Consider the following 23838-nt stretch of genomic DNA (forward strand, 5'->3'; position numbering starts at 1 on the left):
TATTAATGTGACTCTCTCAGCTCTCCCAGTATTTAAGACCAGTGCTTCCCTCCCTAGCTGCAGTCTTTAAAAATATTTGCCATGCTTTCCTGCTCGGGAGTTGCCACTTTCTTGTTAAAATGTATAGTTCTTCCTGATGAACTTTGCTCTTCTTCGCACATGTTATCAGTGAATATATATGCCAACTTCTTCATTAGTCTGTATTACATAGTTCTATAGCAGTGGTACTTCAGAAGCTGAGGTTACTGCACTTTTCTCTTTAAGCACAGCTACAGCATCTGGTTCTGTGGGATGGTACTGGTTACTGTTATTGTGAGTGGCCTGTCAGCAATTAGATTGGTCTATTACATGATTTATGGTCTTGCTACAAGGGTGGTATCCCAGGTCTGTTTTCTCTGCATGTCAACTCACGGGAGTTGCTGCTTCAGTCTGCTACTTTAATAGAGCGTTGACACCTATACCTAGAGGAATAGCATGTTCAAGTATTCACATTAACCCTTTCTTGGGGTACGTGAGAGTACGGTAGGAGGAAGGAAGAATGAAGCAAATGTTTCAAGAAATATTCATATCCACCAAGAAGATGTCAGTAAGATTGGCTTTCCTGATCAAGGCTGAAGATACCATGAGGCAAGTGTTTGAGAGGTCTGCCAAGGAAAGTTCAATAGAGCATCTAATGTCCCTTTACACTGGCATGTCCTCATAACAGCGTGGCAGTAATTGTAACCTACTGAGGTGACCTTGGAGGTTTATATACTCCCTTGTCAACTGCATATGGTTGTGGAACACTTCCAAGTATCCACTTTCATCACTGTTAGAAGTAAGAATGACTTATGCTTATGTATTTCTACAAATCGCTTCATTTTTGAGATCTGCTTTCATAAATTCAAAAAGAAAGAGATTTTGTAAGTGGGAAAAACAAGAAACTTGCAGATATAACATAGATGTTTGTTTATTTTGATAATAAGCTTTGAGCACTTAAAACAAAAAGGTCCAAGTAAGAAATACTGCCTCTTCCTTTCTCTTTTAAGCTGGCAGAGCTACCTTTTAGAGATAATTAAAGACCATAATATGTGAGATGGAGCAACTTCGCAAGATAGTATCAGAGATGTTTCACTTCCAGGCGTAAGCTGGCTCCTGAGTTAGTCCTTCCTGCACACCTTCATGAAGTTGTGTTGCTTAGGTTTGTCTGACAAGGAATAGGAACCAGTCCTGCAAGACCTGTTAGGGAGTTCCCAAGCTTTCTTTACAGGTTTTTTTCACCTGTTTTTATAAGACAAGTTTCTCTTACTCTTTCATGTTTTGACTCAGTATATATAATACCTCTTTAACACGTATACATTTGCACAGTTGCATGTCTGAATATGTCATTTGATGCATGTTCATAGAAATACTTGCATGTACTTTTATATGAAATGTTTTGGTCTTTCATTAATTCTCCAACTTCTCTGGAAATTTTCTATAATTTTTTGTTTCAAGGTGAGAACAATTAGCATTTGATAAACTTACAGAAACAAATCTTCGTTAACAGTAGAAAGCTTCTTAAAATATACCATATTGTGGGATTCTTATTGGGATGGTTCTTGCTCTTTCCATTTGGATGTATCACAGGTGTGTTGCAAGTATTATTACAAGCTTTTTAACTACTTTCTAGAAGAAGGAAGAGCCCCTCAACCTAGTAAACTGCCAATACATTGCAGGTTTACTGTTAGTAAAGAGTAAATACTTCTAGCATGTAGGTATTGAGAAAGAGCTTCCATTTTTCTTGCTTCAGAAAATGGAAACTTTTAAATTTGTAAGACCTCTTCCTTGTCTCGTCTTAAGAACATCAGATGCATACCTGCTAATCTTACGAAGTCATCTTCAGGAAACAGAAATAAAAGCTAAAGAGTTGTTTTCTTCTTGAACATACATAAATATCAAAAGCCAGAATGTGGTAAGATGTGCTCCAAAGTAGTATAACATAAACCTTCATTACTATATTCTTTTGAAATAATCATCTCTGATCAGTGTTTCATCAGGTTCCTTTTAGTATGGTCTCAAGTTATAACATATGTCCCCCAGCATATTGCTGTGCCTTGTAGAAATTTTTTTCTAATTTAGATTGCTTGAATATTATAATGACTGGGTACTAGCAGCTGCTCTAGGCAGCAGCAGCTTTTCCTCTGGCCTGTAATTCCTGCACATTCAGGAAAGGTGTGTGCATCTCTCATCTACAGTCACTCCTAGACAAGCAATTCTCGACCATCTACGCATCACTTCTGTCTTTCTATCATTTGCCCTTGTACATCATAAGCCCCGTCTGCAAATGTCATCCCTCACTTTCTCCCATCCTCTCTCCATCCACATACTCCAGCTTCCTCCTCCCTTAGTGCTGTTTTTCTTTGTCTGCAGGAGGCAAAGGGACCAGCTCTGCCTGGTTTTCTTTAGCTAGTTACAGCTGATCTGGTAACAGTTTCTGGTAGCTGCCCATGTGCATGTATTCCTCCTGTGGCTCAAGTAAGTGTGACCACAGAGGCAGCGAGGAGTTCCTATCACTTACTAATTCAGAGATGCTTGATACTGCCAGTGATATGCACATTATGGCTGGGAGCCTCTGTTGTACAATTTTCATGAAACTGAGTTAATTTTTTCTTCATTCTGAAACTTAATTCTATGTACTTTACAAATACAGGATACAAAAGCAACATAATACTGTATGTTAAAAAAATAACTTTTGAATTTTTTTATTATTTAGCACATTTATTGTGTCAACTCTTATGTTCTTGTAAGTGACTGTGTTTACAAAGAAATCCCTGCGTCATGCACACAGTTATGCAGGCATCCAATAGTGCTCTGTTAGTGTTGTGTTTCTACATCAACCATTTTGCTCTGTTCCTTATGCTGATTTAATTTCTTCCTAGAATTGTTCTTTTCTATTACAGCCTTACAAATGGCAGCTCCCTTCCTTTTTGAAACTGTGATTCTTCTCATCGTATTGTATTCTGTGCAATTATTTGTTTTCAACTGAAGCTACTAAGTGCTGTATGATACTCAGCATGTTTAAACCCCTTTGCAAATAAGCATAATAGTTTTGGTTAAACTTCAGCTAAGTGCCTCAGAAAACACTTTTTTGTTCAATTTTTAATTCCCCCCCCCCTTGAACAGTCTTTCTCTAACAGTACTCTGTGTCTCTGTTATCCATTTTATTGATTTTAATCCTTAATCGGCACTCTAATTAGCTCCTTTTCTGGAAGTCTGTTTGATACTGTCTTCAAACACTGTTTGTTTGTGCAGCTTTTGTGAGTTGGTCTCTGAAGGCTTCACCTCTGTCACTATCAGCTTGTTTATTTGACTATTTCAACTCTATTCAGTCTCCAAAGCTAAAATTGTTCACAATCTGACTTGGACCAGAAGAACGCTCCCTGTTGTTTGACTTTTAAATAAGTATTTCAAATTCCCATTCACAGCCGTCTTTCTGAAATTTTTGTTTACCTTAGATTCCGATTCAATAATTGGTATCTCTGTCTTAAAACATCTTGTAAATTATAACCAATTATATGAACAGATGACGTCTTATTCCACTTTGAGTATTTCTTACAATCTGCCTTTTTTCTGTTCTTTCAATTCAGTGCTTTTGAGTATCTTCTGTCCTGCAGCTTGTCCCGTATTGTTTTGTTTCCCTCCAGCTCTGCCTCTTTCAAAATCTCATTGTCAGTTTATTTTCTTCCTTGTCTTTTCCTTCCACTCCTGTGTATCAGTTTTTCAGTAATTCTCATAGGCTGCTTTCATTTACTAATTGCATGGAATGTTGGTTTTCTGTAGGTTATATACTTTAGTTACACCTTACATAAAACTTTTGAAGGACTATAGTTTTTGAAGACAGACTTACACTTTCCTTAAATTTTTTTATATACTTAGAAAGCATCCTCTAGATTTCATATTCATTATTGTATTTAGCAAAGAATTTAAGTGTTACTTGGAAGCTTTTGTGCTTTTCCTGGTCTTGCCCCCGACTCCTTTACTGTGTGTGCTATGGTCAGCAGCAGCACACATGCAGTGGTCTGACATGTCTGAGAAACACTGAACCTCCCACACGTGCTTTGCCTCAGTGATCTCATCTTGTGTGGCAGATGCAAAGTAGATACTCCAGATGTTTGTCTGAGTCTTAAATTCAGCGTGGATAAGATTTCTAGGCAAAAACAGAAAAAAGTGTGGATAAACTTGACTATATGGTGATGCTAACTGTGCCAAACTAACAGGTCTTCTGATTCTAGTTCTCAGTGTTTGTGAGATAGAAGCTTCTAATTTTCACCTTACTTACTCTGTCTACATAATCTCTGTAAAGTCACTACTAATATTAAAAGTCTAGTCTGCACATCACAGGTTAGCGAAGTGTGATTACGGTTATTGTAATTAAGGCAGATGGGAAGAGCATTACCCACAACAAGAGTAGCCTAGTATTGTAGGACATTTTGATCATTATTTGTTCAGACACACTGTTCCAGTGCTTCCCTGAAGCACACAAGCTGTAGTTTTTAAATTGAATTTCTGCTCTTTCATTTATCGATATTCTTATCTTGAATAAGAATTACCCTATCTAACTTCAACAAGTAATGTATCATCTGTTCTCAGATATGAGAAACAAAATAAGGCTGATATATGTGTTGTATAAGAGACCTGACAGCATAGACACAGCTGGAATCTTGTGTGCAAAGCTGTCGGAGTGTGCCTGCCCCTCCTTGGGGAAATACGACAGCAGTTTGTACCCAATACACAAAGCCCTCCCATTTTTCACGCTTAGGTCTGCAAAACCTGGACATCATGGCTAGTGTAGAGCTTACTTTCCAGTCCAGTAGATCCAATGTGTTCATTTGCCCCTGGTCCAGTAGAAGGAGATAATTTACCATCGATTTCAGTGCCCTTCCAATGCCATTCTTGGCTCTAGGAAGTTGGAGGACTTCAGTTTGTATCAGGCTTGTTTTGTAGTCACATCTTCTGTGGCACTGAAAAGCACTTTATTTTAAAGGTGCTAGTGAATGTTGCCAGCAGTATAAATTAGGGAGTTTAACAGAACTGTTTGAAGGAAAATTAATTGATAGTTTCAGTTTAAATCAAGTCACCATTTTTAAAAGTTGAAATTATTTTCCTTATATTTTTCAGTGCCTTCTTTGGACTGTTGTGATTCATCAGTTGGAGCTCAGATTATTTCAAAATCAAAAGAACTAGGTAAAGAATGTAAATGCTTAATCTTTGATCATTTAGCATATTTTAAGGGTACATTTTCACATGAGACAAAAATTCCTTTTTCTGATTTTATAACACACAGCATTAACTATCCTTCAGTTACCGCAGCATGCTTTTCATTTTTTTTTCTCATTCTCTCTCCTTTCTTCTCTTTTGCCTGCCATACCTGCAGTATAATAATTACTTTAAATTATGCTTTGATCCTGCACATTTAGTTGCTTGCCTTAATATTAGCAGTGATAACACCATGGGGCTGAGTCAAACATGTACACAAATGTTTACAGGCTCAAGCTGTAGGAGGACACAACTTTTCTGTATTTGTCTGGTTTGTGCTAGGAATTTAAAATCTTGACAAGCCTACTCACAAGTAACTTTTTATAATGATAGTACCTAACAGCTTCCATCATGCTAGGACAGCTTCTATCATGTCAGAATTTTTTTCCATTTGGTACTGCACAGATGTAGTTCTGAGAGAAGGTTCTCCCTTCAAATCTTCAATCTGAAAAAGAGTATGCAACTTTTTTTAAAGCAAACATTCTTTTTTAGTTCAGCGTAAGAAAACAGTCATCTGGGAAGAACTGTGTTCAGAACCAGCTGCGTTTTGAGGTGTGAGATGTCACATAAGAAAATATTTTAGGTTAAAGGGAACAAAAGTTATGACACACATATGTTTTCAAAAACTGTGTTATCAAATCATTATTTAATTGGCTCCAAAGAGCAGAAGCATCGTTGCAGCCTCTTCATTATTTGGTCATTCCCTGAAAGTTCCCAAACCTCCACTTGCAGGGTCCCAGCACAGGTGACAGCGCCTTTCTACACGGTGAATTAAGGAATGTTAGAATTTATTGGTAGACTCAATTATCATGTAACAGCTTGAGGAAGAATCAGTCTTGCAGGTCTTGGGAGACTTGGGTTCTATCCACAATTTCCAATTTGATCATGAGCAGCTCAGTTGATATAAATTGGTTTTTGTCTGCCTGTGAAATAGGGCTAATAACTTGCCTGAGTTAGCAAGAGTTCTGGGAGGCTTAAAGTCATTAATAAGATGAAGGTACAGTGCTGGGGGCTGGATGAGGGCCTTGGCCAATAAGCAACAGGGACCCAAAGTAAGACTTGCACAGTTTTTTGTGAGAGCCAGGGGTACAGAAATACCCTGCAAGGCACCAATTTCCATAATAATTGTTTTTTCTAATGAGCCCTTGATGTAAGTTGTTTTGTAGCAAAATAATGGATTGTTGCTGGATTTGACATCAGACTCTAAATTATAAAGCTGTAACTGTAATGTGTAAGACAGTATCAGATATCTCTGTGTTATTTATACCAATTACCTCACTCATGAAAGAGCTCCATACATGTGGATTATTAACTCTTAAAAGTGCTATTCCTAAACATCTAAGACTTGTAAATGAAAGAGCTTTATATTGCTGTTATGATTCATTTAACTTTTGTAGACCCACCGAAGACATACACCCAGGATGGAGTCTGCTTGACAGAATCCGGCATGTCTCAGTTACAGAGCCTAACTGTTACAGTACCAAGAAGAAAACGGACGAAACCAAAGCTTAAACTGAAGATTATAAATCAGAACAGTGTGGCTGTGCTTCAGACACCCCCAGATGCCCAGTCAGAACACTCAAGAGATGGGGAGATGGATGACAGTAGAGGTAGCAGTCTGCTTTTGGCATGTCTTGTATCTTGGAGTGTTGCAGTACATGTGTGGATTGGAGATAACCTTGGGAGTTTTTATTATACTGATGCTTGTATGTTCGTACAGAATGCTTTATGGAAATTACTTGAACAATAGTCATGGCTCGTTGTTGTCCATTTCAGGGATTTTTCTTGTTGTTGTTCTGTTTATGGGTCATCCATCCTATAGGAAACTCACCTTTCTAAGGCTGGCAACACTGGAAATACAAGTTGCCTCTTTGTCTAACCCTTGGGTTACCTGTGCAAAATATTGTGCACTCACTGAGTACAAGTGTATTTGAGGCTGTCAAATTTAGTGCAAACGCTGTTTGAAAATGGTAACGTTGGCTCAGCAAAGCAACATCTAGATCTGGCCAGTATGTAAAGCTGGTATTTAAAACAAAGGGAAAAGTGAAGTAAAAAGCTCTTTGCTGAGAGTATTTATTTCTTCTGAAAGAAATAAGGTGGGCTGACCTGAGAGTCCAAGGAAAAAAAATAATTTCGTGTATTTCCGTAGATGAAATGTTCATTTTGTCTATATGCATCTAAATAGCGTGGCCAGTAGGGCTAGAGAAGTGATCGTCCCCTTGTGCTCAGCACTGGTGAGGCTGCCCCTCGAATACTGTGTTCAGTTTTGGGCCCCTCACTGCAAGAAAGACATTGAGGTACTGGAGCATGTCCGAAGAAGGGCAACAAAGCTGGTGAAGGGTCTGGAGCACAAGTCTGATGAGGAGCAGCTGAGGGAAGTGTGGTTGTTTAGTCTGGAGAAAAGGAAGCTCAAGGGAGACCTTATTGCTCTCTCCAACTACCTGAAAGGAGGTTGTAGTGAGGTGGGTGTCAGTCTCTTCTCCCAAGTAACAAGCCATAGGACAAGAGGAAATGGGCTCCAGTTGCACCAGGGGATGTTTAGATTGGATATTAAGAAGAATTTCTTCACCAAAATGGTTGTTAAGCCTTGGAACAGGCTGTCCAGGGAAGTGGTTGAGTCACCATCCCTGGAGGTATTTAAAAGATGTGTAGATGTGGTGCTTAGGGACATGGTTTAGTGGTGAACTTGGCAGTGCTAGGTTAACGGTTGGACTTGATGACCTTAAAGGTCTTTTGCAACCTAAACTATTCCATGATTCTATGATTCTGTGATTTTGTTTGTCCTCATCTCCAAAGTAGAATTTAAGACAGAACTTGAGTTTAGAAGTGAATTCTAGGTGTTGCTCTAGTTCAAGTAGATAACGCTGTATGTAGAGTCTTACTGAAGGATTTCAGGTTCCAGGGTGGGGTATCCATGTGGTATGGAGGGAGGGGAAGGTTTAAGTGTTTTTGTGGCCTCCGAGGCTGATGAGAGGTGAAGAGATCTGGGCTAACGCTTGCCTACCCAAGCACATCCATGTGTATGGGGATGACATTTCAGTCAATGGTAGAAGCCCTTGGGAGAGCTCCTTCCACTGCAAGTCTAGACATGGAGCAAAGATCCACGTGTCCCAGGGCCACCAGTACTTGTCTCATGTGCTTCCCTCACAGCTGAGCAAGCACAGCAGCTCCAGCCAGAGGAGACTGAAGGTGGGAGACGAGAGTGGGAAAAGCATGTAGGAGTAGCCAGCCCCACTCTTCAAATCCCTGCTCTTCAACACTAGAAACAGCAGCCAGCATGGTGCAATACCATTCTCCTGGCCACTGAATGAATGAATTTGAATGAATACCATTCAGCATGGTGCAATACCATTTGCCGTGGTCTGGCTGTACATCCTGGTTAAGTGTGTTGGTAGAATAGGTGTTAATCCGTGGCCTGGGGAAATGGCAAGTGTGAATGTCATTAAATTAGTCATACAGGTGTCTGTTACAAGAGGAACATAGGCACCCCACCTCACCACAGTCTAACTTTCTGTTTATACAACATTGCCTCCCTCGTTGTTAATCAGATTAAATGTCATAAGAAGCTTTTTTTAGATACAGAGAGTGTACTTGAGATAACTGGGTAGTTTAACCATCAGTGCAGTTTCAGCATTAACTTGTTGATGCAAGTATTGTTCCTGTTGTTTGGTTAGCACAGTCTTACTGTCTGCTGTTGACTAGAAGTGTATTTTTTTTAATAATAGCTCCCCTTTATTTGTTTATAACCTTTAAAACAGTTAACTAGTTGTTTTTCTTTCATTTTCTTCAGTATTCACGGGGTTTGGTACATTATCCTAGCATTACACTGACTCTTAAATTTCATGTCATACTTTCATATAGTCCATCAGGTGGGTTGTTGAAAGCAAAAAAGCTTTTGATTTTGGTTTGAAGGCATCAAGATACAGAATTAACCACTTTCCTTGTTGTTCTTTTCCAGTGGTTAATCATCTTTACTTTTACAAACGTGTGCGTGTTTTCTATATAACTTTGTCTAACTTCATTATCTGCTTGTTGGCTTTCATAGGTATCCCTTTTCAACTAGATAACAAGATACATAAATGTAATAGCAGAGTATAAAAGGGAGAGCCAAAGCTTCCACAGACTTTAATTTCAGTTCTGATCACCTTCCGTGGCCTTTTTGAGAGTTACAGCACATTCATATATGTGACGGTAACAGCACAGCATGTACATGGTAGATTGGCTGGATTTCCTGGAAGCTCTACATGTGCTCTGTAGAGTAGATCAGTGTTTGTTCTCTGAAGGTCCGAAATTTTTGTAAGAGCATCAGGATGAATAAAGCTGTGCCACGGCTTTGATTGGAGCAATGTAGTGTAGTAATTCCAGGCAAACAGGAATAACCCTTACTTCGACCCTAAAGTTCCAGGTGGAAAAAAGAGGCTGTATCTGAGAAAACTGAGCTTGTGGTAATTTTGTCGCCATCTCATCTATAGGCTGTCATCTGGTTCGGCAGTTCATCAGGTGTTCCACATTTTAAAGTCCACTTGAAAGTTCAGCTTGCTTTGGTAGACTTAATGTGGCCCTTCTGCTACTATTTGTAGAGCTATGCTTTGTCAGTAAATGGGAAGGACCACCGTGGGGTTTAGCATTCGGCATACATGCTTTGTGTAGCAGGACACGTTAGCACTTAAGCAGGTTTCTCTTCTGCCAGAAGTGGACACGTTGCAAAGAGGGCTCATCTATGCTCTTAAGGGGAGGAGGGAATTGGCTGTGGTGGTTAGTGGGGACTGCCTTTGCCAAGCCACCAGCTTTGCTGGTCGAACTCAGAAAAGTCTTCATCAATGGGAAAGTCTGCTCTGTGACCCAGCTTGTGGAAGAGCAAGGGTTGTAGTTTGACCACAGCAGAAGTGGTATGAAAGAGTCCAGCTCTGTCTGTTGTAACAGTATTTCTCCCTCTTACAACTGTATGTGGTTTTAGACCATACAGGATTATGCACCTACATCCAAAGCAGGAAATCGGAATTCCAGTATCTTTTCGGAGGCAAGAGCGTACTTAACATGCTTCAAAAGCTTTACAATAAAATTAAGGTGTAAGGTCATTATTATATTGACATTTTGGGGATATCAGAAACAGAATTAACTCACTCCCTCTTCAACACCAAAGGATTTTTAATGCCATCATACTTTACATCTGTTTCTGCCCTGCTTTCCCACAGAATATAAACTCATACTCAAAATTACAGTCTTCATCTTCAAGGCTGAGTAATTCCTTTGGGCTGAATTTTCTGCTATATAAGTCAAACTCCTCTGCATAGATAAAGTCTGCTTTCAGTCAGTCACACAGCTTCAAGTCAAGAACTCTCCAAACTAAGTCATTATACATTACCTTCCAAGTGCAGGCTGCAATTTTTCAGTCTGTCTTCTCAATAAAAAAAGCCTTACCAAACAAAACTTAGGTGGACGATAAACAAAACGAAGTATACCTTGCATGTTAAGTTGTATCCATATTCCTTGATGTATGGCTAGAAATGTATGGCTATGTATTGCTCAGACACTTAGGAACTGTGATAGCACAGGCTTCTGAAAGGGGCGCCAGAAAAATTTCTCAGATTCACCTATAGTAACTATAGCATTTATTCTCTGATTTTGTGTAGACATCATTTCGCAGGAAATGTATGTATATAGTGGTCTTTGTGTATAGATAGGGTGGGTTTCCCCGAAGTGTTTAGAGAGCATGAGTATCTATTACCCTTTTGAAAAATCTGTCATTCTCAATCAGTTTTTCAGAAATCAGTCAGATGTAGGAACTTTGGAAAAATATCTTCTTTCCCTTTTCCAGTTAAAATTACCGTTGCCTGTTTTCTGCAGAAGGTGATCTTATGGATTGTGATGGGAAATCAGATTCCAGCCCAGAACGGGAAGCTGTGGATGATGATACCAAAGTGACAGAAGGAGCTGATGGGATTAAAAAAAGGAAGCGAAAACCATATAGACCTGGTAGGATACAATAATTTATATGATTGTGTGTCCCTCATTTGTTTTAACACTTTTTTTCTTTGTAATTAAAAAAAAATAATTTAACAAACAGTATGGAATTCTGATGTATTCTACTGCTAATTCTTGATTTTAGTTTTATTTTTTTCCCTGTTCTGTTTAAAATAATTTTTAGTCCTCCTATCAAAATACATTTCCAAAGGTTGCTGCTCAGCAGTACACCTGTTCTTGGTATGCTGTCAATTATTGGCTAGTTGTATTGATTCTTAACTTGATAGGAAAATGTACTGTATTTATACAATTGATGAGGGCCAGTTTTTGTGTGTGTATGTATGTACATATATCTGGCAATATCTGGGCTTCAGACAACTTTTTGCAGGTATTTTAGTTTCTGAAATCTTGATAAGAGTAATTTACTAAATATTTGCACATTACTTCTGACAGTGAGTTTTAATGAATTCAGTTATTGGATGAATTCATTTAGTTTAATTTATTAGTGCAGTCGACTCTTAATTATCTTGACTGTGGATTAACTTTGTGTCCTGGGTGCACCTGAGCTGTCTCCAGGCAGGAGAAGCTAGAGGTACCTAAGTGACTCCGTAGGAAGTAGCTCTGATTCGTTAGGGCTAAAACTGAACCCAAGATAATAAGGTCTGCTGAGACACCGCCTGGCTTTTTGAAGAGCCCCTGTATCACGTAACTTCGTATGTCTCAGAATCTGTGTTAACATCTCAGAATTTGTGTTTCATTATGCAGCCTCCCACTACTGTGGATAAGAAATTGATTGTACTCTTTGCAGTCACAAATACTGTTTTCACCAGTCACTCCGATCCTGCTTGCTCTAACGGGCTATATCCTCTGATTATGAAGATAGGGGAGGAGAACAGAGGCAATGGAATGATTGAGGAGGTGAAGGCAAGGAATACAGTGAAGGAAGGAAAGGAAGCAGGAGTTACAACGTGGTCCAGTTTCTCTTGCTTCTCTCTCAGTAACTAAAGAGATTTCTACCACCTTTTACCCTCCCCACGTCATTTCCCACGCTGCTAAGAGGCCTGTCTCAGCAGGTCATGCTTGTGTATATTGCCTTCCATCATTGGCCCACCCTGGGGAGATGGTGGTACAAACCCACATCATTTAACAGAGATTTCCTTTTTCTTTACAAATAACGTACCTCAGCAAGCCATTTATTTCCACTGCTGGGTCCTCAAGAGAAGAGAGTTTCGCTTGCTTGGAGTGGTTTTGGATCATGAGTTGAGCAGCCATGTATTAGTTTTGTGCAGCCAACAATTGCCCTGAGAAATGAAACAAACCTGAGTCTGATGCATGTACTTACATACACACCTGAAACAAACCTGAGTCTGATGCATGTACATACACACACACAACAGGTAAAGGAGCAGGAGCACTGCAGTCAATCTCTAGTGAAGGATTCTGGAGTTTCAGGCAGTATGGTGTTGATTAATTGTCTTTTTATTTTGTCATATGTCCTTCTCTAGTACCATCATTAGGAGTGGTGGGACTTCTAGAGCAATTTGTAGAGGTTTTTTATGGTCATTTAAGTTAATAGGTTTCATTTGGTAGATTGACTTCTAATTCTAGCAATTCATTAGCTTACCAAGGGAGGGGAAAACCAACATGTGAAAGTTGCAAAGTTTGGTGATTTGAACTTCTTGTGGATGTTTTGCAGTCCTAAAATTTGATCCTTTTTGATAATTACATATATACCCACCGATACATTAAAATTCAGAAATGTTTTGTAAAACTCTGAATGAAAAGTCCTCAAGTATCTCAGATTCATTCTTAGACCTCTACAGATGTAGTAGTCTCCTTTACCTGCAGAATAATCTTGGCTCGCATTCTTACTATGAAACATAGTTTTAATCAATATACTGAATTTTTGCTTCCTTGTTAGGTATTGGTGGATTTATGGTACGTCAGAGAAGTCGTACGGGGCAGGGGAAGACTAAAAGATCTCTCTCCAGGAAAGATTCTTCTGGATCTGTTTCTGAGCAGTTGCCTGGAAGAGATGAAGGTAAGTGCAGAAACTTGTTTTTAAATTTTGTTCGTGCTTAGTGCAATAAAAATAATGCAACTCATCAACATACAATTCTTTCCAGAGATGTGCTACAAAGGAAAAAGTTTTTTGTGTTTGTTATGATGTCTTTATTAATTCAACTGAAAATACTCATTCCTACATACTTATAATTTCAGCAGAGCCCATGATTTACAAAGAAACTGAAACAATGAATTGCAGGCTATTGTGGGAGATAAATAGTGAGGATTATAAGGACTGCTGTATTGTATCAGAGCTCTGTTTAGCCTAGCTTTGACCAGTAGAAGACAGAAAAAAGTGTAAGAAATGAGGTAGGTTTAAAGCAATCCTCTTTCTGATACACCTTCTTCCAGATGTAGTCCTGATCCAGAGGTGTCTTCTGGACCATCAGCTTTAATATTCATCAGTGTTCCATGTTCCACAAATGTGTGTGATATTTTTATGTATCTGTTTATGCTCTGAAAAATCCTGTATTAGTGAGTTCAACGATATACTATTGTTGCATGAAGAAATAATTCCTTATTTTAAACTGGATAGCTAAGAGTTTCATAAGCTACCCTCACGTTTTACGTTACGAAAGATAATTTTTAAAAAATCATTCCATATTAATTTGTAATAGAGAAGGATTTTCTAGACATGTGTCGTATTCCCCCATCAGTTGTTGTCTTTTCCAGGGCTGAAGAATTACTCTGTTTGGTCTCTCTTCTCATAGCAAAGCCATTTTAATGCCTCTGACATTGTAGTACTCAGTAGATTGGGCACCTAACAAGAAGTCAGATTTTGTTTATGGGCCTTGTTCTCTTGCTTGCTATGTGTGATTAGACTTATTTCACCCATCTGGATTTGTTCACACTATTTAATCTAGAAAATATTGAGGTATCATTAAGGTGAGATGTGGAATATGTTTAGTTCAGAGCCTCTTTCCTGTAAAGTCAGTAGGAGGCAGCTGCTTCTAAAGGTTGGCTGATGGCATCTCAGTTAGAAGACTCTGGCCTTTGATTTCTCCTATTATTCTCTCCTGTCTGTTTAGCTATTGTGTTTTTAACCTTTCTAGAGCCAGATCGGTCTCTTGCTATATATTTGTACAACGTGTTGGAGACCAGATCTTTACTACAGCATCCAGACAGTATTAAAAACTAATAGTTAAATGTTGTCCTTGCTTGCATTTGTAGAACTACTTTATGAAGCCAACAAACGTTTCTTTTATCAGTGCAACCCGGTATTCTAGCTAGGTCCCCTATTCAGATATAGTGCTGCTTTCTCTTTAATATTAGTGTTATAGCTATGTTTTTCTGCTTTGTAAATATCATTTCAGTATAGTATACTACATTGTTTCAGGTAGTGCTGAAAATTTTGCTCTAAAGTTTTTCATTCCTATGGGGATCTGTTCCTTTTAAGTAAAAAGAAAGAAAAGGCTAAAAAGTTAATTCCCCATTCTGGGTCACAGTACAATGCATATTGTTAAAAAGCGGTATTCTTAAACAAGTATTCTTCAGTTAAAAGTTTGAGCTTCTTTTTGTCTGCTCAGGCACAATTGCTTGTTAAGAAAAAAATAACTCAGAAAAATCTTTGTATGTTTTAAATCATCATAGCTTGCTGAGAGCCTGCTTCTCAGCTGCCAGTACTCATCAGCCTTACCAAGTTTTTTGCTGCTCTTGTCATGTTCCACCCCCTTTCTCTGCAAAAGCTCACTGTCAAACAATGCGGAGGTCACAGTGTTGGTGAGCCTTGTTCTACTTGCTGTTCTCTGAATATGGTACAGGAGATCACTACAGTACAAAGCATAGCTGATTGTACTACCACAATAATACAGTTTCTTAAATAACTTCCCAGGGTCATTAATTTCATGTAATTAACTTTGGCAAGACGGAAGTAGCAGGACTTAAAAAGTTCTGCTTTTACCTGCGGTGTTTTCCCTGGTCTGTTGAAGTAAAATACTGAATGATTGATGCGCACTGTGTACTTTTGTGTTTATTAGAAAAAACAGTGCCACTTTGGAATATGGTAGATGAATAAATGTGTAATTTTTCTTGAAGGGCTTCTTTATAGATTTCTTTTTCTAGCCTGTTCATTATTTATACTACAGTCTTTTCTCAGATTTAAAAAAAAAAAAGGTTTTTACTTTTAATTTGAGAAAAATTAGTGTACAAGATGAAAGGTGAGTAATGTGTAACTCAGCATTGATGATTTTGGAGATACTACTTCAGTGGAATTATCTTTCAAATATCTGGTTGAATGGCACCTATAATTCCTCTCAAATTACCGAATTCTTAGGTGGCTTGGAGGTATGAAAGTTAAAGGTCTGTCTTCAGCCAGTGATGTACAACAAGGTACAACAAGGTGATTAGTACATGGTGTTTCTTACTGCCAGAGCCCAGATGATCAGGTGGCAATTCCCAGCTGGATAGATAGAAGCCACCTTTAGAATACATACAGATTGAATAAACCCATGCACCCAGATAGATAGCAAGATATGTTAGGTATGCTGCCACTGTACCTTTAGAGCAAGATACCGAGTATTTTACTTATTTGTGCCTGAACATTACTTTTTAGGTTGGACAGAACAGCTGCCAGACACTCCAGTTGAGGAGTCTGCCCCAGCTTCTGAAAGTACTGAGAAAATAAAAAAGCGTTACAGGAAAAAGAAAAATAAACTTGAAGAAACCTTTCCTGCCTACTTGCAGGTAAAGCTATTGGTATACTTCTTGTGTAAATACATTTAAAAACCTAATCTTTATGTGTCTTGATTCATAGTTCATTTAAACCATTAATGTTTCTTTTCAGATTCCCATTTTATCATTCAAATGAAATGGGTTTTCTGTAAAGAAGATTGAAAAGTTTGTACAGAAAGCTGTATATTATGTTAAATCTCCAGTCCTCTAGTGTTATTTCTAAATGTATGCCTCTCTACTTGTTCTGAGAGGTGGAGGAGACGGGGGAAGAAGCCTTTCTTTTCCCTCTGAACTGACACATGACGTTTTCAGCATTCAGCTCTGTAGGATGTCTTAGCCTGATCATGCCATTTCCTTAAGATACTAATTTTTCTTTTCAGAAGATTATAGAACGTGATTTGATAGGAGAAACTTGTTTTCCTACAGTTTTGTGTTTTTCTATGCCCTGCATCTCCCTACCACAATAATCTCTGCTCTCTCCCCCCCATTAATTCTGTGATGTCCCCAGCAGATAAGAGGTAGCACTCATGGATGATAACTAGGATATTAACGGTGATTGAGCAACTTACCTTCAGCTGGTTTATAAAGTGATTGGTTTATATATGTCTCTCACTGAGACATTATTTGGCTTGCTCTTCTTCTCAGCCACCTTTTTCATGAAAACTTTATTATCTTGTAGGTGTTCAACAAACTTCATGACATAGACTATATTGGGATTGAAAGCAAGGAATTAACAGAGGCAGAACAATCTCTGTCTAAAAATAATTTGTATTTCCTAAGTGGGGAAGTGAGTTGGAAAGAAAATACTTAAGCAACATTTCCTTTCAATTAATAAGGATAAATATTTTTTTCTTAATGCACATTTTACTCCTGTAAAACATAGAATATTTCTTAGATTCTTCTTTTGCTTATGTTGGAATAACTGATACTGAAAAATCTATCTTTAGCTTTATTTTTAGCAGCTGTATCCTAAATCAAGTTTTTAAAGACTCCATGAAAGCAGAAGAAGTTCTTATATAATGAATAAAAATTGGCTTGAAAATTTGATAGGTTGTTGTCAAATTACTGAGTACTCAGGCTTAGGTGAGTGATAGCTGTTACATAATATTTTAAAAGATACTAATGTAAGTTAAACAGATTTAGGTGTTTTGTTACTGCAGTTTGACGTTAGGATGATTTTGTGCGCAGTGAAATGCAGTGTATGGTTGTTCTAGAGTTTGGAGCACAGTGCGCTTGCGTGTTTTTCATAAACTTCTTTTGTGGCCTTGATCAAGTTGCTCAGTAATATTCCCCTTCTTCAGCTGTCCTTTTTGTGTGAGGAGAAATATTTTAAATACTGAAAAAGTATACATAGTAACGTGATACATAGTAACGCTGTATTGGTACACTGTCTGTGCCACATATACATAAGACGACTATATTTTTTCTATATAATTTAAGGTGTGAACTTAATCATAAAACATTAATAATGTAGCTACCTCAGGTAAGTTGTATCCATGCCTCATGGCCTGGAAGAGATACTGCCATACCGGAAGGCATGTGAGACTGAAACTATATTTTTATGTTTCTTGTAATCATTGGCTTTGAATTTTAACTTTGCTGTTTAGCCAACTTTTTCAATAGATACAGTATTCCTCCTACATTGAATCATTTTGTCTTCTGTGCAGGAAGCTTTCTTTGGGAAAGACTTACTAGATACCAGTAGACAAAACAAGATGAGCCTAGATAATTTACCTGAAGAATCACTTCCACTCTCATGTAAAACAAATCTGACCACCAATTTCCTGGATCCTTCGTCTGACCCCCTTCTTAGCTCAACCTCCACACCAGCTCAGGCAAAACTGGGACCTCAAGGTATACAAAGCTAAAGTTAGTGATAATTCAGTAGTTTGATTTTGTTGTTGCAACTGGGGCTTTTCCACTCTCTTTTCCACTTTTCTCACAATGTTTATCTGATGTATTTTTCAACATTCTCTGTATTAACTGTCCTTGTGAGGTTAAGTTACATTGATAATCAGTGTTATTCAGCTCTAGGGCTTCAGTTTTTTCAGAAAGAGCAGTGGATGGCACAACAATTGGCACTTGATGCAGATCTGAAACTCCTTGACTGTAAAGTCCATGTCTATAAAATCCATGAAAATTAATTCTGTGTAAGAATAAGCATACAGATCCATTGTAGAAGACGACAAAAATAATCTAATTAAAAGGTATTTTTAGTAGTCTAATGAATATTAGTTGGATGAATATCATCCAACTTTTATTTTCTTTAATGTTTTAGATTATTTTAGGTTGCCAGTCTCCTCGGAATTTTTGGTTCACCATGTCCTTTCTGAACATGAGTGCCCTTTACAGGTACAGTTTGTAGCCCCTAGGCAATCTTTTGCTTTTTGCTATTGCAAAACCTTACTGAAGTTACTGCTGAGAGTTTTGCAAATTAGCCAGAGGGTTGTAAAGTGCTGCTGAAAGGGCAGCTTCACACAAAGGAGCAATTAAAAGCAAAAACCTTACTGTCCCCTCCAAATTATTTTTTTCTGTGTGTCTTGTAGTGTGTGCTGTTAGCTAGAGGTGTCTTGGCACTCCATATTTTTAAACTGTTACTATTTCTTGTGTGTATTAGTTAATTTGTGGCTTGTGTTTCAGCTTGTCCTCACAAATTTTTCCATCTAAAAATGTTTACACACATTGATATAGTTTCCTGTGTCCAGAGAGTTATTTGAAGAGAGGTCGCTTATTTGTGATTGTTACTTGGTGAAAATCCGTTAAACGGAAAGCAAAAGGCTACATTATCATTAAACATTGATGGTTATACAGTTGAAATTGTGAGTAATAGAGAATGCAAAAGTTAACTTCCCCTGAAGGGGAAACCGCTGCAAATGGAGTGTTTCAAGGTCTGTATTTCATTGGTTCCAACACTACAAGAAAATATGCTCACGTACTTTTTTTCACCCTAGCATTCTTCTGAAGCCAGAGAAATACAGATTCAGAAGTCTTTGCTGGCCTATCCAACTGCAAGCTTAAAGTCATTAATGTTCATTTGTTATGGTAGTATAAGGTTTTAGAAGTTCATGAACTTCATGTTAATTTAATGTTCTAGTTTTCCAAAGTTTGAAAGGAATTTTTTAAAAACCTGTTCTTTATGAATGAAACTTTGTCATTTCCTCTTCTTTTTATTCAGAAATAAATCATAACGAGGTGGCTATTAATAAATAAATCACTAGCAACAGTTTTAGTGGATAACCTACTGTCCCATTTTATATATGAGAGACTCAAAGGACAGTGCTTTCTGGCCATAGGAATGTTCTCAACAATTGTCTCTCAACTGTTAAGAGTTCCAGCCAAAATTGTGTCCAGACGGAGCTGTTTGTTGTAGTTGGAGCACCAGTGGGTGAAGTAATCTGCCAGTATTGATCAGTTCCAGTGCTATTTTTCTTAACTCTTTCACTGTGACTTTGTGGGAGACAGTTATTTCTGCAATAGCATCTACATCTATGAGAGAGCCAGATTCGTTTTGAGTAGTGGAGACCCTGGTAAATTGGCTAACTGCCAAGCTAGCAAATCTCACATCTTCCCTTCTGGCTGGTGTTGCAGAGGAGCTGGTGGTGAGAACAGTGTCTGAGAGCACCTGTTTGGAGGTGCTCTCAGACCTCCAAACCTGGCTTTGGAGCAGGAACAACATGAACTGCTTTATTCACTGCACTGGGAGGCTGTAGGACCGTATTGTCACCGACTGTGTTATTTTCCTACAGTGCCGTTTCTCACGAGGATTGCTGACTTCTGTGAGAGCCCTTGCTTAACTGGATAGGTCTTTTCCACAAGGAAGATATTCTTCTCTTGGAAACTCCACTTGTTTAATCCTGGGATTAAGGGTTAGATATACTTGTTCATCTTCCAAAGAGCTCTCAAGCATCTAAAGAGGAAGTTATTCTATCTGCTTTGCTTTTCAACGTGTGCATAGTGCTGCTAGGGAGTTGAACAGTGATGTGTTCAATCTGCTCATGAACTGACAGTGCATTTCAATGGCATGTTCTGTGACTATTTATTCTTAGAGCTTGGTTAAGGGTAGCTGAAGCTTTTGCTAGACAAGATTGCACTAGTGATGGGCATTGGCAGAGCCAGCCAAAAGAGGATTTTTGGAGTCCTTTGTTTACTATTAATTTCTACTAACTGTGACTAAAGTGAGCTTTAGGCTCCCAGGCCTGATTTCTGTCTGGCAAAGAGGTTGCAGTTTTTGTTTTCAGTTAGAAGACTCACTTTTCCTGTGGTTTTAGAACATGTGGCACGCTACGCAGTGTATTCTGCGTGGGACCAACCCTTAAAATCATTTCCAAGACAGTGCTAGAGCAGAGTGCAAAGGGTTGCTCACTGGGAACAGAGAGCACTATATCTCCAGGGTCTCCCTGGTTGTTCATGGATAAAGTTGAAGGTAGTGATTGGGATCTGTTGCATCTTGAGTGGTCTGAGGACTGTCTGCACCTCTCTTGAGTTTCTTGATCTGGGTGTCTCTGATGAAAAGGAGGCCACTTGGCAAGGTGTGTTCTGTGAAGGCTCTGGCAGTGTGATCTTTCCTTTAGTTTGAAATAGCTTAAATTCAGTATATTTTTTCTAGGGATGCTGAACAAGTCATCTGTTTAAGTCGGGTCTCCAGAGAATGCTAAAGAAATTCTTCCTAGACAAAAGCAGAGGAGTCATCTGAATCTCTGTGCAGCTGACTCAAATGCTGCTGGGACATTTTATAACTAGCTACATTATTGTATGATTAAATATCTTAGGGTGGCTGCAGCCTTGGGAGAGACGTTTTTATTCTTTTAGAACTTCATAAATAAATACAAGTAAATGCATCAGAGGAATCAGGATCACAAGATAGCAGTAGAACTGTGCTCTCTTAGAGATCCAGCATTACAAGCAAATTATTTTCCTTTTTGCTTTGTCTTAGTTTTCATCTCCATTCTGAAAGAGTCAAATTAATGAGCAGTATTGAGCTATTTGTGTGGCAGCAGATGTCAACCAGCTATTGATTCTGATCTGAAGCAGCTGACTAAAGTGATTTAGTTGTTTCCAAGATAATATTTAGCACACATGGAATTAAAATGAGGAAGAAAATAGACAAAAAATGTAAAAATATGCTTTACGTTATATGTCTTTTATGAGACTTATGGATCATAGAGTCTAGCCCTCTGCTATCACTAACACTCAGCCTTTTTATAGATTTAACAAACTCCATTTTGAAAGCAGGTAGGTTTTTTCCAACCTAGTAATCTCATCGGAAGGCCATTACAGAATTTGATTGCCTTAATAGTTAGGAGTCCTCTAATTTGAAGCCTGAATTTATTCACAGCCAGTTTGTAGCTATGGGTGGTAAACTCTTCAGTTATATCTTTCCACCTGAGCTCTTTCTAGCTACTTAATCAATATATATGTATTCAAATTAGAAGCTGAATTTTTAGGGACTGTTCCCAAGCACAGTACTAAGGGCTGTGGAGAAAAACACCATAACATAAAATACTACAGAAGAATTAAAGGCTGCTAATACAGTCTCGGTGCTTCCTTTGTAAGGGCTTTTTTCTCCCTGATACTTGCCTGCCTTCAAGTAGGAATTCAGGAAAGTTAAAGAACAGCTAAAGTCAATCCTTTGCCTTCCAGCCAGCTGAAGTCATTAACATCACCTTGTGGTGCTTGGGGTTGGTTAGTTATTTGAATAATTGTTATTAGACCAAATTGCCAGAAGGAAAACAAGTATCTCGGAAAAAAACCCCAACAACAAGAACAACAAAAAAAAACCCAGCCCAACCCAAAACGCAACAACTAGGTTCTGTTTAAAACCTTACATTTTGTAGTACTTCTTATCAGGTACACAAAATAACTATACCCACAAAGTGATGTGGTTTTGAGGCACTTTTTAATACTTCTCCTGATATCAATAGGAGCTGAATTCTTTATGTATGTTTAAATGGACTGGTCTGCACTGGCACATTGATCCACCTATTTGAGTGGCAAACTAAAACATTATTTAATTAGGATGGTGTCATCTTGTCTGCATTACAAAGGATAAAAATGAAGAATAAAAATAGTAAAGTGAAGAAGAATCATTTTCATTTTGACTTCCAGTAATGGTGGAAGGGAAAAGGGCTGTCTCTGAAAAGCAGCAGAAGGAACATTTAAATCACTTAAAATTTAGCAGCTTGGAAAGTAGCCTTATGATATAAGTAAATCCTTGGCACCAGGCCTCTGAATTAAGCTAGAAATACTTTCCTGGGGCAGTTGGGTTGTAACAGTGGGAAAGATAACCATATATCTATGAAATGTGTTTGCTCTTTGACTTCCTGGTCCCTCTTCAACCTGCCCGTATTTGTTTTATACACTGTACATTGTATGACTTGTATTAATCCCTTTTCTCTGTTTAATTACATGTGTATTTGTATATTTTACCATCTTTTCATGATTCATTGGTCTTGCAGTGATTGCTTGTGTAGTCATGATAGTCTGCAGTTCTTCTGGAAAATATTTTTCTCAACTTCTATTTATTTGTCAAACAATTTTCTTCAAATGTTGCACATCTGTAATAGTCCTAAAAAACTACTTAATAAAACCAGATGGGCCATTTGGAGTTGTTTCTCTCTAATGAATTGGATGTCAAGAAGATAATCATATCCAGAATTTATTATTTAATATTAAATAATTTATTGCTAGGACCAGGCCAGTTTTTCCTAGACAACAAACAAACATGACATTTCTACCTCTGGCTGTTCTCACTTCCTTCAGGATTTCCTCTGATGTTAAAAATAGCATCTCCAATTTTCATTTACTTACTACTGCTTCTTACTCCTACGTTTTACTTCCCTATGAGGGTGTAGTGACTGGTTGCTCCATAGTCTTAAGAAAGATAGTGGTGGTAAGAGAAGTACTGATTACTTTCTTACCCTCTTTTTTTTTTAATATTCCCTGTTGATTTCCTGTGAGCTGTGTCCTTTCTAAAACCTATTTGTTGACTTTTAAATTCACAGGCCTTTGTGTCTTAAAGGGTGCAAGTTCTCATGAGATCTTGGTTTTTTTCCCCCTAAAACCATCCAGTCTTTCTTCCACATGACTGATTACATTATCACTTTTACTGTATTGGAGAAAATACTAAACAGCGTAAGCATGTGAAGATGGGAGGGGATGCTAGGCAGCACAGTCTCTCGCCCCGGAGTGACTTGCAGTACATAACACACTATAGAAAGCCCTTCTAGCCTGTTAAATCTGTGAGTTTATAGCTCAAGCTATAGTACATCAATAGAGTCATGTATAAATGCCATGACTGGTTGATTTTATTTATTGCATCTTATACAGGTGGCACCGACGATCCTTTAGTCGATCTTTCTGAGGTCTTAAATACTGATGATGATATTCTTGGAATACTTTCTGATGATTTGGTAAAGTCTGGAGATCATTCGGGTATGTATGTGTATGAGGTCTCTCCGGTATTTGTTTTCTTTTTTTCCTCTTTATTATAGATGTATTTGTTGTATTGTATCTATGCTCTAGGTGATTTCAGATCAAATTTTCATATCTTAAGAATACCTTGGTTTGAAATGATTTTGTTGTCTTCTACAAAAAAAAAAATCCCCAAGCTTTTCAACATTTTGTTTTACTTGGCTCTTTGCTTTGCTGCTTAAGAGAGAATAAAATGTAGCTGCCGTTGTCTATCATACCTGCGTAGCTTTTTTCAGCATGCAGCTTTTTCTTTACTTTTTTTTGTTTTCGTGTTATAATCATCCATTTTATCTGGTTTGGGTCCTGTAGGTCTTGATTTATGCACTTTCCAGGTTGAGAACTCACCCTCCCCATTTGGTAAGAAACTAAACAATGGATGATCCATGGTTAGAA

The 23838-nt window shown here is 38.1% G+C and overlaps 1 protein-coding gene across 14 annotated transcripts in view; it reads left to right on the plus strand.

Moving 5' to 3' along the window:
- The window catches only part of KMT2C (lysine methyltransferase 2C), a 204178-nt gene that overhangs the window by 138902 nt on the left and 41438 nt on the right, over positions 1-23838 (plus strand). For 10 of the 14 annotated variants that reach the window (XM_072854734.1, XM_072854729.1, XM_072854731.1 and 7 more), the window contains 8 exons: positions 5140-5205; positions 6675-6887; positions 11125-11253; positions 13163-13282; positions 15857-15987; positions 17643-17829; positions 23302-23406; positions 23755-23802. In XM_072854734.1, the coding sequence (XP_072710835.1) occupies positions 5140-5205; positions 6675-6887; positions 11125-11253; positions 13163-13282; positions 15857-15987; positions 17643-17829; positions 23302-23406; positions 23755-23802 (999 nt within the window). The remainder of the gene's footprint in view (positions 1-5139; positions 5206-6674; positions 6888-11124; positions 11254-13162; positions 13283-15856; positions 15988-17642; positions 17830-23301; positions 23407-23754; positions 23803-23838) is intronic. The other 4 variants (XM_072854735.1, XM_072854741.1, XM_072854728.1 and 1 more) reach the window with 3 other exon arrangements.

This window comes from Ciconia boyciana, chromosome 2 (assembly GCF_034638445.1).
Source record: "Ciconia boyciana chromosome 2, ASM3463844v1, whole genome shotgun sequence".
Lineage (NCBI taxonomy): Eukaryota > Metazoa > Chordata > Aves > Ciconiiformes > Ciconiidae > Ciconia > Ciconia boyciana.